The sequence below is a fragment of the Lissotriton helveticus genome, chromosome 1_1 (genome assembly GCF_964261635.1).
Source record: "Lissotriton helveticus chromosome 1_1, aLisHel1.1, whole genome shotgun sequence".
Lineage (NCBI taxonomy): Eukaryota > Metazoa > Chordata > Amphibia > Caudata > Salamandridae > Lissotriton > Lissotriton helveticus.
Window position 1 is genome coordinate 535,955,608 of NC_136057.1, and position 17,805 is coordinate 535,973,412.

At 43.4% G+C, this 17,805-nt stretch overlaps 1 protein-coding gene across 6 annotated transcripts in view; it reads left to right on the plus strand.

The window, feature by feature from the left end:
• PTPRO (protein tyrosine phosphatase receptor type O) overlaps positions 1 to 17,805 on the plus strand; it is a 1,002,672-nt gene that overhangs the window by 439,725 nt on the left and 545,142 nt on the right. For all 6 annotated transcript variants that reach the window (XM_078674019.1, XM_078674018.1, XM_078674014.1 and 3 more), the window contains exon 3: positions 7,269 to 7,427. In XM_078674019.1, coding sequence (XP_078530145.1) covers positions 7,269 to 7,427 — 159 coding nt within the window. The remainder of the gene's footprint in view (positions 1 to 7,268; positions 7,428 to 17,805) is intronic.

Below are 17,805 nucleotides of genomic sequence, written 5' to 3' on the forward strand. Positions count from 1 at the left end.
ATGACCTTATCTTCTTCTCCAGAAGAACCGCCTCCTGACGTAATACCCTTGCTCACCTTCTCTAAATTCGCTTAACCAGGAACATTCCATATGACACCAAGCTCACAATAGCACTCTCCCCTACCTTGCGAGCTGACCTCACCCTCACCCTCTACAAAAACTGCACTGTTCTAATTCAAGGCTCAACCAACAACCTCAATAAATTCTCAGACCTCTTCCCCCTCCTCATAAACCACGTGAATAACTCAGATGGAGTAACTAACACCCTCACCAATGACCATCCGTCCAGCCAGCCTAACATGCCTAGCCATCTACAGGCCAACCCTCCAAGGGCCTCTTCCTCTGCTCACCCTATCCCCCCCAACATGTCCCCTGTCCCCGGCTACAGAATCTCCCTTACATTTGTGATCCCCTCCCACCTAGTGCCCCCCCATTGATGGGGAGACTGATACGCTCCCATTATCCCCTGTCTCTGAGAGAGCTAACCCTCCCATTACCGTTCACCCCGTCCACAATAATTCGTCCCCCGGCACCCATAACAGTACCACCCCGAGACCTCCTAGCTCGTCCCCGCCATCCATCCGTCAACATCGTGAGCTAGATACTCCTCCCCCAAAGACCCCGGAGCCCGCTCTAGTCAATCCATCCCCCCTCCCACCTTTACATGGCCCTGGGACTGTTCCTGAAACTTTAAACCCCAGCCCTCTAGCTCCCCCTGTTTATAAGGACCTTGAAACTCTGCACTCCAGAGCGGCTAAACTCACCCAGAGCATTCATAGCTCCATTCTGGACCTCTTGAACCGCCTCCACCTCGCTGAGATCTCACTTGCTAACCTCAAACCACCGCTTACTTCCCCTCACCGAACACTGAGCCCCCAAGCTCCCACTACCGCTACCTCTGAGACATCTTCACCCACATAAACTGCCCTGCCTCCTCTCTGAGGAGGAATCCCACGCTCCCGCACTCTCCTATAACGCTCCTACCGTCTCCTCCAATCCCCTAGACCTCACAGAAAGCGAAATTCTAGCCATTCTCCAAGACCACAACTCTGTCCCAACCATCCCCCGCCTGCTACATATGAGTCCTGAACACCCCATCGGCACAGTTACCATCAACCCCAACAGGCGAGCCACTCTCCATAACAGAAGTGTGGTAAAAAGCAACCTCACGCCTGTATCTATATCGCCCAGACTCCTGACACTCCTCCAGACACCCCCCTATCTGGTCTATTAATCAACTGCCGGTCAGCAGTCAAACATGCCGCTGATATTGCAGAACTCGTCCTTGACAAAAACCTAGACCTAGCCATACTAACTTAATCTTGGCTAAACGAATACTCTTCCCCCTGTCTGGACCTATTAATCCCGCCTAATTACTACATTGTCAGACTGGACAGACACTCCAACAAGAAAGGAGGAGGCATTGCCTGTATCTACCGATCCTCCCTGCTTGTCACAGAACAAACAACAATCTCCACTGACTCCTGCGAATACCTCGCACTCTCCATCAGCAGCAACTCATTACACCTTTGTAACCTGCACATTTTCTACCACCCCTGAGGCTCCAACGACTCTTTCACTGATCACCTCTTGGAAATCATGACAACAAAGATTTCATCCAATTCCACTGAGATTTTCCTGGGTGATTTCTTACCTGCACTGGAACGACACTAAAGATCCCCACGTCAACGTCATCAAAGCCCTTTTAAGTGACCTATCCCTGACTCAAGCTTGCTCACGGCCAACCCACTCAAAAGGGGCCATCCTCGACTGGATCATCTCTAAGGACTCCGCTGTCAAGCTCATCTCCATAGACCCTTGTGACTGGTCTGACCATCACTCCATCTCTTTCATTTTACCGGGGGCCCGCAAGACAAAGTCATCTCAACCGGTGATTCCCAAACGCTGGACCAGAGATACTAAGAATCTCGACCTGATGAGACTAGAGTCCCGTTGCAAATCCGACCTCCCCCTCTTCGCACATAACCATGGTCAGCGATCTCAATTAGCATTACTCGTCATCCATCTCAAACATTCTGGAGGACCTTGCCCCCCTTAAACTAAAAAGAACTCAAATCAAAGACAGAAATCCGTGGTTCACTGGCTCCCTCAGTATGGAGAGGAGATCCCTATGGCAATCTGAAAAAAACCTGGAGACAACACCCCTCTGCAACGCATCTAAAACTCCTCCGCCAGGCGAGAAATGCCTACAATGAGCACATCCTCAATTGCAAAAAAGAATATTTCAGATCAGAACTGGGGAACGCCAAGAATAGACCCCAAAAGCTCTTCAAACTGGTCAAACTCCAATCTAATAAACTGGCAAAAACACCGAAAGAATCCCCCAAATAGCTTATTTCGTCAGATGAATTCTCCTCTTTCTTTGCTGAAAAAATATCGGCACTAAGAATTGAACTCAGTACCACCACCTACTCCCAACCGCTTCCCGTCCTGCCCCATTCTTCTGCACCAACTGTCCTAGCCCCACCAAAGAACAAAGCTCACTGGACTGACTTCGAATTCTATACCAAAGATAATATCTCAAAAATCCTCTCTACATTAAAGCCCAATAACCACTTCAACGACGCGCTACCCTCTAACTGCCGCGCTGCTGTCTCCCAATCCATCCTTCCTTGCTGGACTACAATTATAAACGCCTCTCTTCAACAAGGCCTGATCCCGGACCCCTTGAAAGCCGGCCAAGTCCTCCCCATTTTGAAAAAACCCACACTGAACCCAGCCTCCACTGACAATTTTAGACCTATCTCTAATATCCTGCTTTTAGCCAAAGTTTTGGAGAAGTGCGTACAACAACAATTAAGCCAGCACATTAACAACTTCCACCTACTTGACGACTTTCAATCTGGCTTAAAACCAGGCCACAGCACTGAAACTGCTATGCTCGACATCGTGGATGATGCCCTCCAAGCCCTAGACCAAGACAAACCTGCCTTCTAATCCTGCTTGACCTATCCTCTGCCTTCGATACGGTCAACCATGAAAAACTACTTGAACACCTCAAATTCAGGATGGGTTTGGATGGCGTGGTACTGGAATGGTTCAGGTCTTCCCCCACAACCGTTCTCAAAGATTTCTCATTAACAGCAACCTATCAGTTCCCACCCCGGTCACGGTTGGAGTCCCCCAAGGCTCAACCCTGTCCCCCACCCTCTTCAATCTTTACCTAGAGCCACTCACCGAAGTTCTCCGTACTGCCAACATCTCCTAACATATGTATGCAGACGATATCCACATTTACATCAATATCTCTTTGCTCAAGGAGATCCTCTGCCTGAACGAGACCCTGGAAATTACCGTTCAATGGCTAGCCAACAACCAACTCAAACTTAATGCAAAGAAAACAGAATTTCTCCTAATCTCCCCTTCAAAAACCAACCCGGAGATTCATAATTGGATCAAGACCATCACAGCCCTGAACTGCGCTGCGCACCAACCATTGTGGACTCTGCCAAATCCCTGGGCATAATCCTCGACTTCAACCCAAACATGCGAGACCACATTGACTCAATGGCTAAAGCAGCCAGATTCCACTTGAGCTACCTCTGGAAGCTGAAACCTTTCATCAATGCTCCTGACCTAAAAATTGCAGTTCAAGCACTAGTCATCTCCAGACTGGAATATGGCTGTTCCACCCTCACTGGACTGCCCAAGATACCCCTAGCGCCTTTAAAAGCCTGCCTCAACATGGCCGCCAGGCTACTTACAGGCACCAGAAAGTTCGACCACATCTCGCCACACATGAAAGCACTGAACTGGCTCCCTCTATAGGCCAGAATTCAGCTGAAACTTGCATGCATTACACACAAGGCCCTATCCCCAAACTCCTCCGCCTATCTGGCACAGAAACTAGTGCTATCTGGAGGAAGCAGGAACTCCCGGTCCACTAGAAACCTCCTACTCCAACCTGCCTCCATTCAGAAAAATAGAACCTACAACAGGGCGTTCACTGGAGCAGCACCAAGAATTTGGAACTCTTTCCCACCTTCCATCAGAAGAATCCCTTCTCTGGCACATTTCAAAAACGAGGCCAAAACCTTTCTCATGGGTAAATTCCTCGTCTAAGGCATACACGCAACCACTGCATTGCCTGACTAATCCAAGACTAACACTTTTCCGAGATCACCAACTCCTTACACTGAGAACTTATAGGTCCTGCGCAATTACAAACTTTCTTCGTGATTGTAACTTTACATGTTGATCTTGTATATTTCTGCACTAAACTTTTCTTATTTGTAGCACTGTATACCATGTTAAGTGCTCTGATACCCTCACAGGTCAAGTTCGCGCTCTATAAAACATAATAAATAAATAAATATTAAATGAATGTATTTAGCTACGCAGCACATTAGCCTGGGTGCTGAAACATGTACTGTTCTTTAACATGAAAAGAAAGTAAGCACCACACTGCGTGACAAGCCAGGTATGGGAACACATGGCGAGAAATATTGCCCTATAGCAGGAAATGGTATAGTCCAAAGCTGTTTTTAATATAAAATCAGGGCCTTCGGTGGTCATATCACTGAATATACAAGATTTAAAAAATATACTATTGTCTACGGGTGCTCGTGGAAGACAATTTCTATTGACTGGAATCTAGACAATACTAAAGTGAATCTGGTATTTTACCTCAACCTCAACGATGAACGCAGATACCTCAGACTTGCAGAAAGAGCATGGAGACATAGCCTCTCTCATTTCAATCTTAAACTTCTTCGACAAAAAACGACATCCTATAATGAGTACCAAATCAGCCTACAATAATGGACTGAAGCCATGTTTTCCTTTCTCTCTAGTAGATGTCACAATATGTTCTGCTGTCCACAGGTGACATTTAACCAAGGATGAGTCAATTTCTATATGTATTTACGGTCAGGGAGCATACACTAGGCACTGGATAGAAATGCCCCAGTTTGCAGAGTCTAAAATCCAGGAACACAATTCAATATAAAAATGGGCCTGACCACTTGAAAAGAGGCATTTTCTCACATAGAGGAAACAGGAAATCAACCTGAATCAGGATTACATCTTTATTGGAAAACCCACACATTCCGAAATAATCCCCATTCATAGTGCTCTATGAAAAATGTGGATGGGAAAGGTACCTGGAGGTAAAAACAGTAGATGTTGGTGTACAAACATGGTTATCCCTCATTCTGATCCATGATATCTGCAATTACGGTATGCAGGATTTATAACATGATTACATCAATGCTTGTAATGAGGGTTTAAGTCTGAGGATAATTTTCTTGACAAGACCAAACTTTTCATATAGCATACCCATACTCACTTGGAGCTTGCTATTACCAGGGCCCTATTCCGGGGCGCTTTGAAAAGTCTACAAAGGCTTTTATTATTTTTTTCTGAGATTTTATGTTTTGGCTTGATTGATTATGTTAGCAGTGGGACATATTGTGTTTTGTCAGCTGAAGTTATTTTATTTTCATCTGTTGATTCCTAATTTTCATGTTTCTAAGTTTTTCAATAACTAATAATGATGTTTACTATCTTTATGAAATCTTGGTTCTGACCTTTAAGCTTCTTATCACTGCACGGTACTGCTCTTTGAACTACTTTTGCCTCATTGCTCTGGAAGACTTTTGGGGGCATCAGTGCAACCCTATTGGCAAACCACTTATCATATTTGGAGATCCCTGGTCGCCTTGCAGGTACCTCATCAGTGAAAATGATCTTGATATCTGGGACACCAGACAGTTTCAGGCGAATATCTTGCATCCACCACACCAGTGGTGCTTAACCTTTTTTTCGGTGGACCCCAACATTCAATAATTACTGCAAGCTGGGGACCCCAACTAAATCATTATTGGAATCCGGAGACCCTCAGTTAATCATTAATAGAAGCCAGGGACCCTAGTCTAAGCAATTTCGATGATTTGAACACCAAGCAATATACAAAAATGCAGACAAAAGCATATCAAAGAAATACATGAATGATGAAATATTTTATCTAATTCCCAAAATATAAAGAAATCAAAATTTTAATGGGAAAATTGGACCTTTTCTAAATTCAACTGAGGCCACCCATCATCCGTATTATATTGTGTTTGATGCACTTATACTGACAGAATCAATTTGAGCATACATACCAACTTAATTCTTAGCCTTCGAATTTCAAATTAAAGATACTCCTTCAGGAGTGAGTTGCACACGATACTAAGGGGCCCATTATGATGTCGGGTGGATTGCCTCCGCCAGGCGGAGGCAATCCGCCCGACATCCACACTAGTTCCCCGCCCCCCGCCATATTAGTATGGCGGGGGGACCTCGGCGGACGGAAAGACCGTCCGCCGCTTTTCCGCCCGGTCGCCTTGCGGCCGGGGGGAAAAAGAATAATATGGTGGCGGTGTCTATCAGACACCGCAGCCATATTATGATGGGCATGTTTCAATGCCTTTCCATGGCGGCAATGCCGCCACGGAAAGGCATGCGGAAAATCCCTGCGGGGGCCCGTTGCAGGCCCCCAGGGACTCCGGGGGGTGGGAGGGGCACATGGGGGGTACCTATGATACCCCCCAGCAGTTCCATGAACAGCATGGCACAGCATGCTTTCCTGCCATTGTGGCGGGCGGTGCTGAGTGCACCACCCGCCACAATGGTAGGAATGTGGGATGCTCCCGCCACTGTGGCGGGCGCATCCTAATGCTGGTGATGGGACCCCCGCCCTTACGGCGTCCGGTCCCTATTACCACGAGGATGGCAGGCGGGCAAAGTCCGCCCGCCATCCTAATGACCCCCCAAGTACCTATATCATATAACAAACAAATTCCTTCTCATTTACAGGGCGTTTTACATATTTCAACTTTACAATTGTTTTTTTTATTTATATACACTTTATTAATCTGTTAATATTATCAATTTGGGTTAACATTACACTACACATTAAATTAATCCTCAAGTTTTGAGCTTGAACTATAATGGGGTGTTCAAGCAGGTTGCGGTGGGGATTTAATGTCACACATATAAAAGTCTTAGCTCAATTCTTTCTCCTTATCCTATCTCCCTACACTTCTAGCCTGCTTCCTATATTTCATATGGTGATTTTGGGCTGATGCTATAGTAAAATGTTCAACTGACTGTCGTCCGTTCAGAGGAATTTAGGATGTTCCACTTCCGTGCAATGATCTGTGTAATTATATTAAAAAAACTGTTGGGAATAGAAGATGTAAAAATCCATCAAAAATGACATGTGCGAGTGGTCTATCATTTTCCTCTTCATTCTTGTATTACAGAACCTCTTCCAGTGAGCAGTGTTTCTATCTACGACTATAAACCTTCTCCAGAAACAGGAGTGGTGTTTGAAATTCAGTATCCAGAGAAGTACAATGTTTTCACAAGAGTAAACATAAGCTACTGGGAAGCAAATAACTATCGTACCATGTTATATAAAGGTAAATATTTTGTTTTTCTATTCATGAGTCCAACGTTATTTAAATAAGTGAAAAGTAAGAAAACAAACTATCCAAAGTTTTTTGTACTATAGACAAAGCACACCTGTCAAGGTCTTTGAAGTTATGTGAATAAGTAATGAATGTTTGAAAATGATTATTATCAGCACGAAAATTGAGATAATTCTGTAATAAACAGGAACATATGTGCACTACAGGACGGGAGAACTACATTTAGATATTTTAGAAATGAACAGTGTAGCGAATATTTTATTTTAACTCTTAACATGTTTTCAAATATAGACCATATTAAATGATTGTACACCCTAGATATGTAGTAGGTTGTTTAAAATGTAATGGTAGTATCCATTACTTCAGGAACAAGACTTGGTTTGTTCCAACCTATGTTATTAGTGTGAGAGAGACATTTCATTCTTCATTGCGTACCATGAACCTTCAATTTCCTAACTTTAAGACTTAGCCTAATATGCCCATTTTATTCCTAAACTCCAAAACCAACCTATACACATTACTGAAGTAGAGGGCAACATTTGGTAGCAAACAGGTTAATCCAGTTATTACTATATATGTGATTTGGACCAACATGACAATAAAGAATTTATAAAAAAAATACAGGAATGAAATAGATGCCCGTCTACTGAAACATGAGGAAACGATAAGGACACGAAAGCAGTTCAAATTCGCACGTGACAAGCGTGATTATGAAACAGGAAGAATTTTCAAGTTTGCACGCAAGTACGACACAGTTAAAAGACAAGCTCTGGCACCTAAAAGCACGGTAGAGTCCACTCTGGAAATACCAAATAATTAAATTTCAGAAGCTGAATTCAGTTCTGCAGCAAGTAGTACAGATTCGGATGAAGGTAGCCCTGGAACATCTAATCAAACTTTGGTACCGACTAAATACTCTCTTTCAGAAGAATTGTTTTTTTTAATAGAGGACAGGCGCAATACACTCCGACCACAGACGCAGCAACAGCAAAAGAAAAACGTGGAAATAACAACAAAAGACGCAAAGAAAGAGAATGCAGGAGGGCGAGGATTTGCAAAGAGAGGCAGGGAAAAGAAGTGAGATGCAACCGAATCCCCTCCAACCGCTGCGGAGGATAAGACAGTGATCAATCTTTCAGATGTTGTACTATCTAAAGCTGAATTGCAACTGCTACCCCTGGGCTTATCATTTTGTCCTAAAAACTCATTTAACTATGTGCAAACTCGTATTGATGTTTTTAAATTCATACGAAAACTCAAACTAAAGAAGCACCTTAAATTAGCCAACAAGCAGGATCAGGCAACCAAAATCACTAGTACGCTGCACCCTATGAGTAAATTTCAAGTTGCTGATACCAATGTATTAAGAACAGCACAAGCGCTGGGAACTAACAAGGAGGATGATGATAGGTCCACCAGGAAGATTTACAAGCCATGGGCATAAGTACGAATCAACAATGTAACACTCATTTTAAACAACCATCCACTTTATACCACTCATGCCTAAAGACACAATAGATGCTTTTAATGACATTGTAATTGAAGGAGTTAAAGGAGAGGCAATGGGTTACTTCTAGGAAATTGAGACGACACAGATATATGGAGAAACAATATGCGACCCTTATGAAAAATCTAAGGACGAGAGAACATTGTGATCTGGCCCCACGCAATGTACATGGAGGAGGCAAATAGGCATTTGAGTGATGAGGATTGTTACAGGAAGGACACTTTCAAAGACATCAAATGCCTTAAAGAAAATGTACATAGAGAATTAAATCAATGGAAAAGGGACGGATTACTGAGCAAGCAGGAACATATTTTCCTTAAAAATGACTTCCCAGTGACCCCCACCCTTTACCTTGTTCCCAAGATTCATAAGCAGGTTACCCCAGTACTTGGGCGACCAATTATTTCTGCTCAAAGAAGCCTCTTAGATGCAATTTCCAAATATGTTGACCATTTATTGTACGATTTTGTGGAGAGCTTTACCAACTTTTATAAAAGACGGTGGACATTTCCTATCTAAACTCAACAACATTGATTGGAAAGAGGATTATGTTTTAATTGCTTTAGATATCTGTACCCTCTATACTAGTATTCGACATGCGGATGAACTCAAAGCAGTAAAGTATTTTTTGGACCAACGTAGCATTGTTTACAGACAACATAACACTATGATTTTAAGGATGATACAGTTGTGTCTAAATAATAACTCTTTTCTTTTTAACAAAGAAGTTTATCAGCAGCAGAGATGTGTCGCTATGGGGGCATGTTTCTCCCCAACCTATGAATGTTTACATGTAGGGTGGTGGGAGGAACATGTCCTCAGGGGGACTCATAAACTGCTTTTTGAATCTAATGTAATCCAGTTTTGGAGATTCATTGACAACATCAGCATGATATGGAGGGGCACTGAAGAGTCAGCCAAAAATGTTGTCAGTATGATTAATGATAATGATCTTAATTTACAATCCACAGCAGACATAAGTAAATTGAATATTCAATTCCTTGACGTTGAGATATATGTGAGTAATAATGCAATCCAAACCAAGTTGCATAGAAAGAAAACCGCTGGGAATGCAATTTTGCATGCAAAAAGTGCATACCCTGGACATTAAATTAGGAGTTTACCGTACGGGGTATTCCTAAGAATGCAAAGAATTTGCAGTTCCGAATTAGATCTAGAGATATGCCAAACAGAAGCACATGAGAGATTTCTTGCTCGGGATATTGTCCTAAAGAATTAGAACAGGCTAGGAACAAGGCCAACAGTCATAGTAGAGATGAATGTCTGAATACCTTGACTGGATCTAGATAGAAGAATATGATGAAAGACAACTCAGATCCCACCACCAATCAAGAACAGATTAGACTTATCACTACATTCAACACCGAAGAAAGGAAAGTCAGGGGGATCATTAAAAAACATTGACTATTGTTAAAAACAGACATCACCCTAGCACAGTTACTACCAGAGGCCCCGCTGATCAACTTTAGGAGGGCCCTATGAGGGACGCCCTAGTAAAATCTAGTCCGGAAGTGGTCAGCTCCAAGAACTGGTTATCTAGTAAGACAGGGTTCCACAAGTGCATATCATGCAGAGCATGTAAATTTTGTGTGAACACCAGTGAATACTATACTGCATTTGATAGGAGCCCCATTAAAATGAAAGGACATTATACGTGCTGCACTGAGTATGCGGTTTACGTATTAAATAGAATGTACCTGTCGGTTAAGATACACTGGCAGCACGAATCTGCAAGCCTACAACCGCATTATGCAGCACTTGAGGGCAATCGTTAACTCTGATGACAGTTATCCAGTAGCTGTCATTTCAAATTGGTGCATAGTAAAAATTTGAATGACCTGAGCTATTACATCATTGACTCAGTACCCAAGAACATAAGGGGGGCAACTGAGAAAAACAAGTCAGGCAGTTAGAATCGAAGTACATTATTTTATTAGATACAAGGATACCTAAAGGCTTAAACACAGGGGAAGACCTACACAATTTTTTATAATCAGTATTAGGACAGGTCACGGTAACCCCTAGCTGAAAACGTAGCCTATAATGCAAGAACAGTGGAGAGTATCCTTTAGCCTCTTATCTTTACTGTTATGCTACTTTATCAAGTAATCATAAATCCCTTAATAGGTTTGCTGCATTGACCATTTTTTCCTAAACCCACACAGGGTATAGGCAACAATTTGGGTTTCCTTGGGGTTGCAGTATTCTCTACATTATAATATAAGAGGTTGATCAGAGATATTAATGCAAAGATAAAAATTAAATATTAAACCTCTAATAGTAAGAAAGTTAAGAAAGTTAAGAGGCTGAAAATATTTATGCACTTGCACTTTAATGTTGTTTGGAGGTTAAGCTATGATGCAATTAATTTTAGCAAAGAGCCCGCTGAACTAATTTTTAAATGACTATTTTTTAATCCTGGAAATTTGATATGCAATGTTAATATCAATTTATTTGCGGTATTTTGCACTTGGCACTGTTTTGCACTTTAAGAATTCTTTGCACATGCACTTTATCGTTCTGATCAAATCACAATGGTGGTTTTGTGAAGTGTTCATGAGAGCTTAGGATCTAATGTATTATGTTTACAAAGCGTTTAAGCCACTTGGCCACATTTTAAACTAGGAATTATGGTGTTGACTCTGTGTGGATAATAAGGTTTTTTTGAACAGTTTCTAACATTTTCCTAGTTGCTGCTTTGTAATTGCAAATGAGTTGTGACTATAATTATAATGGTTTTAATTATTTATATAAAACTCATTTGGTTTTGATCAATCCTTTTAAACTACTACTGAAAGTAAAGTATTTTGTTTCGCTCTATACGCCATGTGATCTGTTTTGTCAGGAAGTCACTATTTAATCACTTTGAATGTATCCGGAGGGTCATGTGAACAAGGTTGCAGTGACGCAGCCGATAAGCGTCATGCTGGTGACTAACGGAGTAATAAAGCACTGATATTGGAATTTATTGCGTTGCTGTGGTCTGTACCTGAGTTTGCTGCGGAGCATGTGCTGCGGTTCAGGACTGTTGGTGTAATATATATATATATATATATATATATATATAAATATATGTATTACCCACAGGCAGTCGCCAGCAGGCAGTTATAGTTAGGACCTATTATCCATAGGAAAACCGCAACATTCTATTGGAATAACTTTGGCGTCGATTGATGAATCTTCTTGAAATTTTCCAAACTTTTGGCAAGCTCAGTTCTGCTCCTTCCCTGAAAGATAATGGGTGATTGGTGCCACATTTGGCAGAGAGGTAGTCCTAAGGGTGTCAAGCGGTTGTAAACATCCAAAATCAGTAACTGTTGGCAGCCATTTAGTGCCTCAGTAGAAGCGAGGCTGAAGAAGTCAGTGAAATATGTGTGCAAAATGAGAAAAGGGGGCAGGGTAGACACACCATGCTCCCTAGGCCTGCTCAGGGGGTCACATAAGGACCCATAGGGCCATAAAAGTAAGATAGTATTTTTCTTTTTTTTTTAAAGTCGCGGGATGCACATAGGATCCGCGCATTTTGCCAATGAAAAAAAAGAAGCATGTATTTTTGAGATATACATCAAGCTTATGTGTATAGATGTTGGGTGGCTCTAAAAAGAAAGAGCCCTGTGTTTATTGAGAGATTTTAGTACTTACAAGTAAGTATCGATGCAGAGTCTAAAGTTCATGAGGAAGACTCTGTTCCCTTCATCTGTAAAATGTACAGCACCTCTCCTATAGATGCCATGAATATTGAAACGCAGATTTTAGTGGTATATGGACACCATTCTATAGTAGAAACAGATTTATTCACATTTTTCCTAGCTTTCTCATTCTGTGGACAAAATAGATTGGAGTAGTTCCATTTCTGCCTTTGACATATGTTAGAATAGACAAATGGAGTTTGGGGGAAAAGTGAAATTAAAACAGAAAATAAATGATTGTAGTTTGACAACATTCTACACAGAAAACAAGGGTGCATGTTTCTGTTTTTTAAAAACATGATTCTTATTGGTTATCAGAACATGATTGAAAATAACATTATGTAGGATAAGGTAGTATATTGAGAAGTCGACCACACTTGCTGTTTTTTTTAGCAACATTGTGTGATGAACTTTGGCGTTTTTCGGAAGCTAGTATTGCTTTTTTTGCATGGGTAGATGCTAATTTGTATAGGGGAATGCAATCTGCTTTGGATTTTGAAAGTGAGAACAGATGTCACTGCTCTGTCTTTCAAAATGCAAACTATGTTTGCTATGGGAGGGCGGGAGTCGTTATCCATAGGAAAACTGCAACATTCTATTTGGAATAACTTTGGCGTTGATTGATGAATCTTCTTGAAATTTTCCCAATTTTTGGCCAGCTCAGTTCTGCTCTTTCCCTGAAGTATGGGGGGGATTGGTGAAGCGGGGGCCGAGATAAAAAGGGGGTCCCAAAACGTGTTTTCCCCATGCAATTTTTCATAGGACTTTTAGTCACAGCTACAGCCCGAACCGCTGAACGGAATTACACCAAATTTGGCAGAGAGGTAGTCTTCAGTTCCGACTTGTGCCTTTCGCTTATCTGGTGTCAATCTGTTCAGTAGTTTTTTTTTTAATTACCGTTAAAGTCATTTGTATATCTATGGGCGCGGTGTCTCAAATATGGCATGAACGAAAAACATTAATTTTGCAATGCATGTGGCTTGTGGCGCACTACTTACACGAGAAAAACTACATGGCATTAAGTTGAAAAGCCCATAGCACACTGCTGCGGGAACGGCCACGTGGCGCTTGGCAAATTAAAGAAATGTGGCAGGATTAAGAGATTTGCACAGAACAAAGGATAGCAAATTAAGTTTAACGTTATTAAAAAACATGGAGAGCGTGCTAAAATACAACATTTACCAATCGATTACATGTGCAGTGCATGGGGAGGAGGTAGCATGTGGGGCAGTACTTAAAAAAATTAAAGATGGCAGGATTAAGTGATTTGCCCAGAAACTACGCCTACTAAGGCAAGATATTTGAGGAATAAGAGCTTGAAATCGTGCTTAAATACACTATTGCCGAAAACATTACTTTTGCAATGCATGGGGCACGTGACGCACTACTTACACGAGAAAAACTACATTGCATTAACTTGAACAGCACATAGCACACTGGTGCGGGAACGGCCACGTGACGCTTGCCAAATTAAAGAAACGCAGCATGATTAAGTGATTTGCCCAGAAACAAGAGTTACGAAGTCAACTTTAACGATATAAAAAAGCAGGAAAGCGTGCTTAAAAACAACATTGTTAAATCAAACAAAAAGTCGCATTTACGCAATATTTAAAGATCGTTCAGATTAATGAATTTAATTACTCTTAAAAAAATGCTTACCTACGAAGACGTGGATACGAACACTATCAATAGCTGTGACTGTGGAATAGGAAAAGTTCAAGAAGGTTGGCAAGTTATATATGCTTTGCAGAAGGATGATTGGTTGAGCATGATGTCACTGGGTGTAAGAGCTGTGATTGGGCATGTTGTAAATGAGCATGCGCATATAAAATGAAATACGTTAGGGGTACATAGCCAGACGGTGGGACGTATTGTGCGCATACGTAACATTAACATGCATGCACTACCACAAACATGCATGCGCAAAGTGAAGGCAACTCCTAGGGGGTACATATACAGATGGAGTTCGGACAGGGTTGGATTGGGATAAAAAATCTGCCCGGGCACGATAAAAAAAGTGGCCCATATTTGCATATTGTCTTTGCAAAACACTGCTTCGACGAAGTTTTGTTCAAAAAAAAAACGGGGGGTTTAAGAAAAATGCACGGATTAGCTTGCACTGGTGAAACACACCTGTATAGAAGTGAGGCCGTTATTGGTCATGCTCTCTGCCCCCGCTCAATAAGGATATGTTAATCGGCCGGCTCCAGAGAGAGAAAGGGAATGACAACTCTGCTCATTGATAAAAGAGAAGTAATTGAGGCTGATCTGCCTCCAGAAAGGCCGCTCAGGCACCCACTGGGCGCTGGCGGCATCCGAATAACGCAGAAACCGCCAAATCGTCTCAAGGCTGTTCAAAAAGCAGCACACAGCTGGAACTTGACATCGGCCCCTCGGGTGCCCGCATTACCAATCCAACGCTGAGTTCGGATGTCATAATAGGGCAGGGGGATTAAAACTATCTCTAAGTCAGAGGTGTAGAAATATGCTATTTTAACTGGCAGTTGCGTTTGCAGAGTGGTGGAGAAAGGGTGCTGGGCGATCAACCATCGCTCAGGAATTCCGCTGTGTAATTGGATTTCATCCCCCATCCCATAGTCTGCCACGAGTGGTAGAGAAAGGTGGCCATGGCCTCCGAAGACGGGAGACTTACTATAGGTAACAAGAGGGGTAGTTGGCCCCCAAGGACAACCTTAGGGCCAACTTCCCAAACTATTAGTTCCAGTCATTCCCACACAGCAGAATTGGAAATGTACTCATACCAGGCCACGCCCTCTTCGCCCACCACTCTACAAACGTGCTCCCTGGCACGCTCTTGGATGGGGATTGAAGTCTCCTTCACTGCTGGGGGTCCTTTTGGGGCCAACTAGCCTACCTTTTACCTCCAGTAAGCCCCACGCAGTGGGATTGATGAGAGGTAGACAAAGGCCATGTCCCTTTTCTCCACCACTCTGCAAATGCGCCCCCCCTGTCGCGTTTTTAGTTAGGGGTTTAGGTCCCCTTGAATCCTGAGGGTTCCTGGGGGCCAACTAGCCCACCAGGTACCTCAGTAAATGCCACAGAGCTGTGTTGCAGAGAGGTGTTAAAAGGGGCGTGGCCTGGACCACCTCTCAGCAACGCAGGCCTCTGGCGCTTCTTTTTGGTACCTGATGAGCTAGTAGGCCCCCAGGGGCCCTCAGGATTGAAGCTAAATTAATTCCCCAACTTAAAATGCGCCACAGGGTGTCTTTGCACACATGTCACCTCAGGGCCCGCCCCTTCCCTTTACCACTGTGCAAAAGCACCCTGTGGCGTGTTTTAAGTTGGGGGATTAAGTCCCCTTGAATCCTGAGTGTCCCTGGGGTCCAACTAGCCCACCAAGTACCCCCAGTAGTCGCCACAGATCCTCGTTGCAAAGAGGTGTAAAAAGGGGCATGGCCTGGGCCACCTCTCTGCAACACAGGCCTGTGGCAGTTACTGGAGGCACCTGGAATTGGAATTAGAATTGGAAGTGGATTTTTAGAGCGCATGGCTACCCAGGGGCGTCCAAGCGATGGACTAGAAGAATTTAGCTAGGGTACGGATGGGAAGAGCCAGGTTTTTAGGAGCTTACGGAATTTTGATAAGTTGGTTTCCCTCCGCATGTTCAGGGGGAGGGAGTTCCACAGCTTGGGGGCATTATACGAAAAAAGGCGTCCTCCTGACCGCGCCTTCTTGATCCTTGGGACGTAATCGGATCTTAGCTTCCTATTGGCTTTGTATGGTTTAATCAGGGTTTTCAGAATCGGGGGGGCCTTATCCTGGAGGATTTTATGTGTTATGCAGAGGGATTTGAAATTAATTCTCTCTTGGATCGGGAGCCAGTGTAGTGAGTTTAGGGCAGGCTTGGCAGAGCTTCTGTTTTTCTGTTCAACTAGCCCTGGTGGACTAGTTGGCCCCAGGGGCCTGCAGGAGTGAGGGAAATTAATTCCCTAACTTAAAATGCGCCACGGTACATGTTTGCACACATGTCATCTCAGGCCCCGCCCCCTCCCTTCACCACTGTGCAAACGCACCCCGTGGCGTGTTTTAAGTTGGGGGATTAAGTCCCCTTGATTCCTGAGGGTCCCTGGGGTGCAGCTAGCCCACCAGGTACGTCCAGTAAGAGCCACAGTGCTGCGTTGCAGAGAGGTGTAAAAAGGGGCTTGGCCTGGACCACCTCTCTGCAACGCAACCCGGTGGTGCTTACTGAAGGTACCTGGTGGGCTAGTTGGCCCCCAGGGACCCCCAGTATTGAAGGGGAATTAATTCCTCATTGTAAAATGCGCCACTGGGCGCGTTTGCAGAGTGTTGCAGGGAGGGGGCGGGGTCTCCTGCACGATCGTGGTGATGAACCCGCTCCTGGGTTTGCAGATTGAGCCACAGTGTCAAAAGTAACAACAGTACAGTGTGTCTCTGGAGCAATCTCTGATGTGGCATAATCTGCGTTGCCCACAGTTCCTCTAATGTAGCAGCACTGTTCATTACGGCACAGACCTACAATGTAGCAACACAGATTCATCATAATAGTGGCACAGTTCGTTCAGGAAAAATTTAATGCAGTAGCAGTCTACTTAGGCAAGTACTTCAATGCAGCTGCACAGTACGCTCAAACACAATTCATTAATGCAGAAATGCAGTCTTCCTAGGTACAAGGTACAGATTATTTGATGTAGCAGTACAGTCTGCTCAGGCACAGATTATTTTACTAGTTCCCCTCTGCAACCGTTTATGGAGAACTCAGATTGCTCTTCTCTGTCTTCATGTTCAGTCTGAACCACACGCCCCTGGGGGTTAAGCTACTTCTGGCTTTCCTTGAACAGATACATCTCCTGCAGGGTGGCAGGTTCCTTCCCTCTCTCAGCTTTGAAGGTTGCTTCTAGGCACTTTAGATTAGAGGAACAGCTTCTTCCATCCAGTTACGACTTCAGATGATACCTCGCTATCTCTGAGTAGTTGGATGTCAGGCAGACACTAACTCTGGTTGTACAGCAGTCTTCTGATTACTCTATGGATCACTCCCTTCCTTAGTGAAAGAGAAGTCACAACAGGAACAAGAAGGTCAATGGTCCCCACTTCCATACCGTCAAAGCAGGCATGAACTTCCAGAACTGGTTTGGGTGTTCTTCATTTTACAGTACTTCCCAGGCTGCTT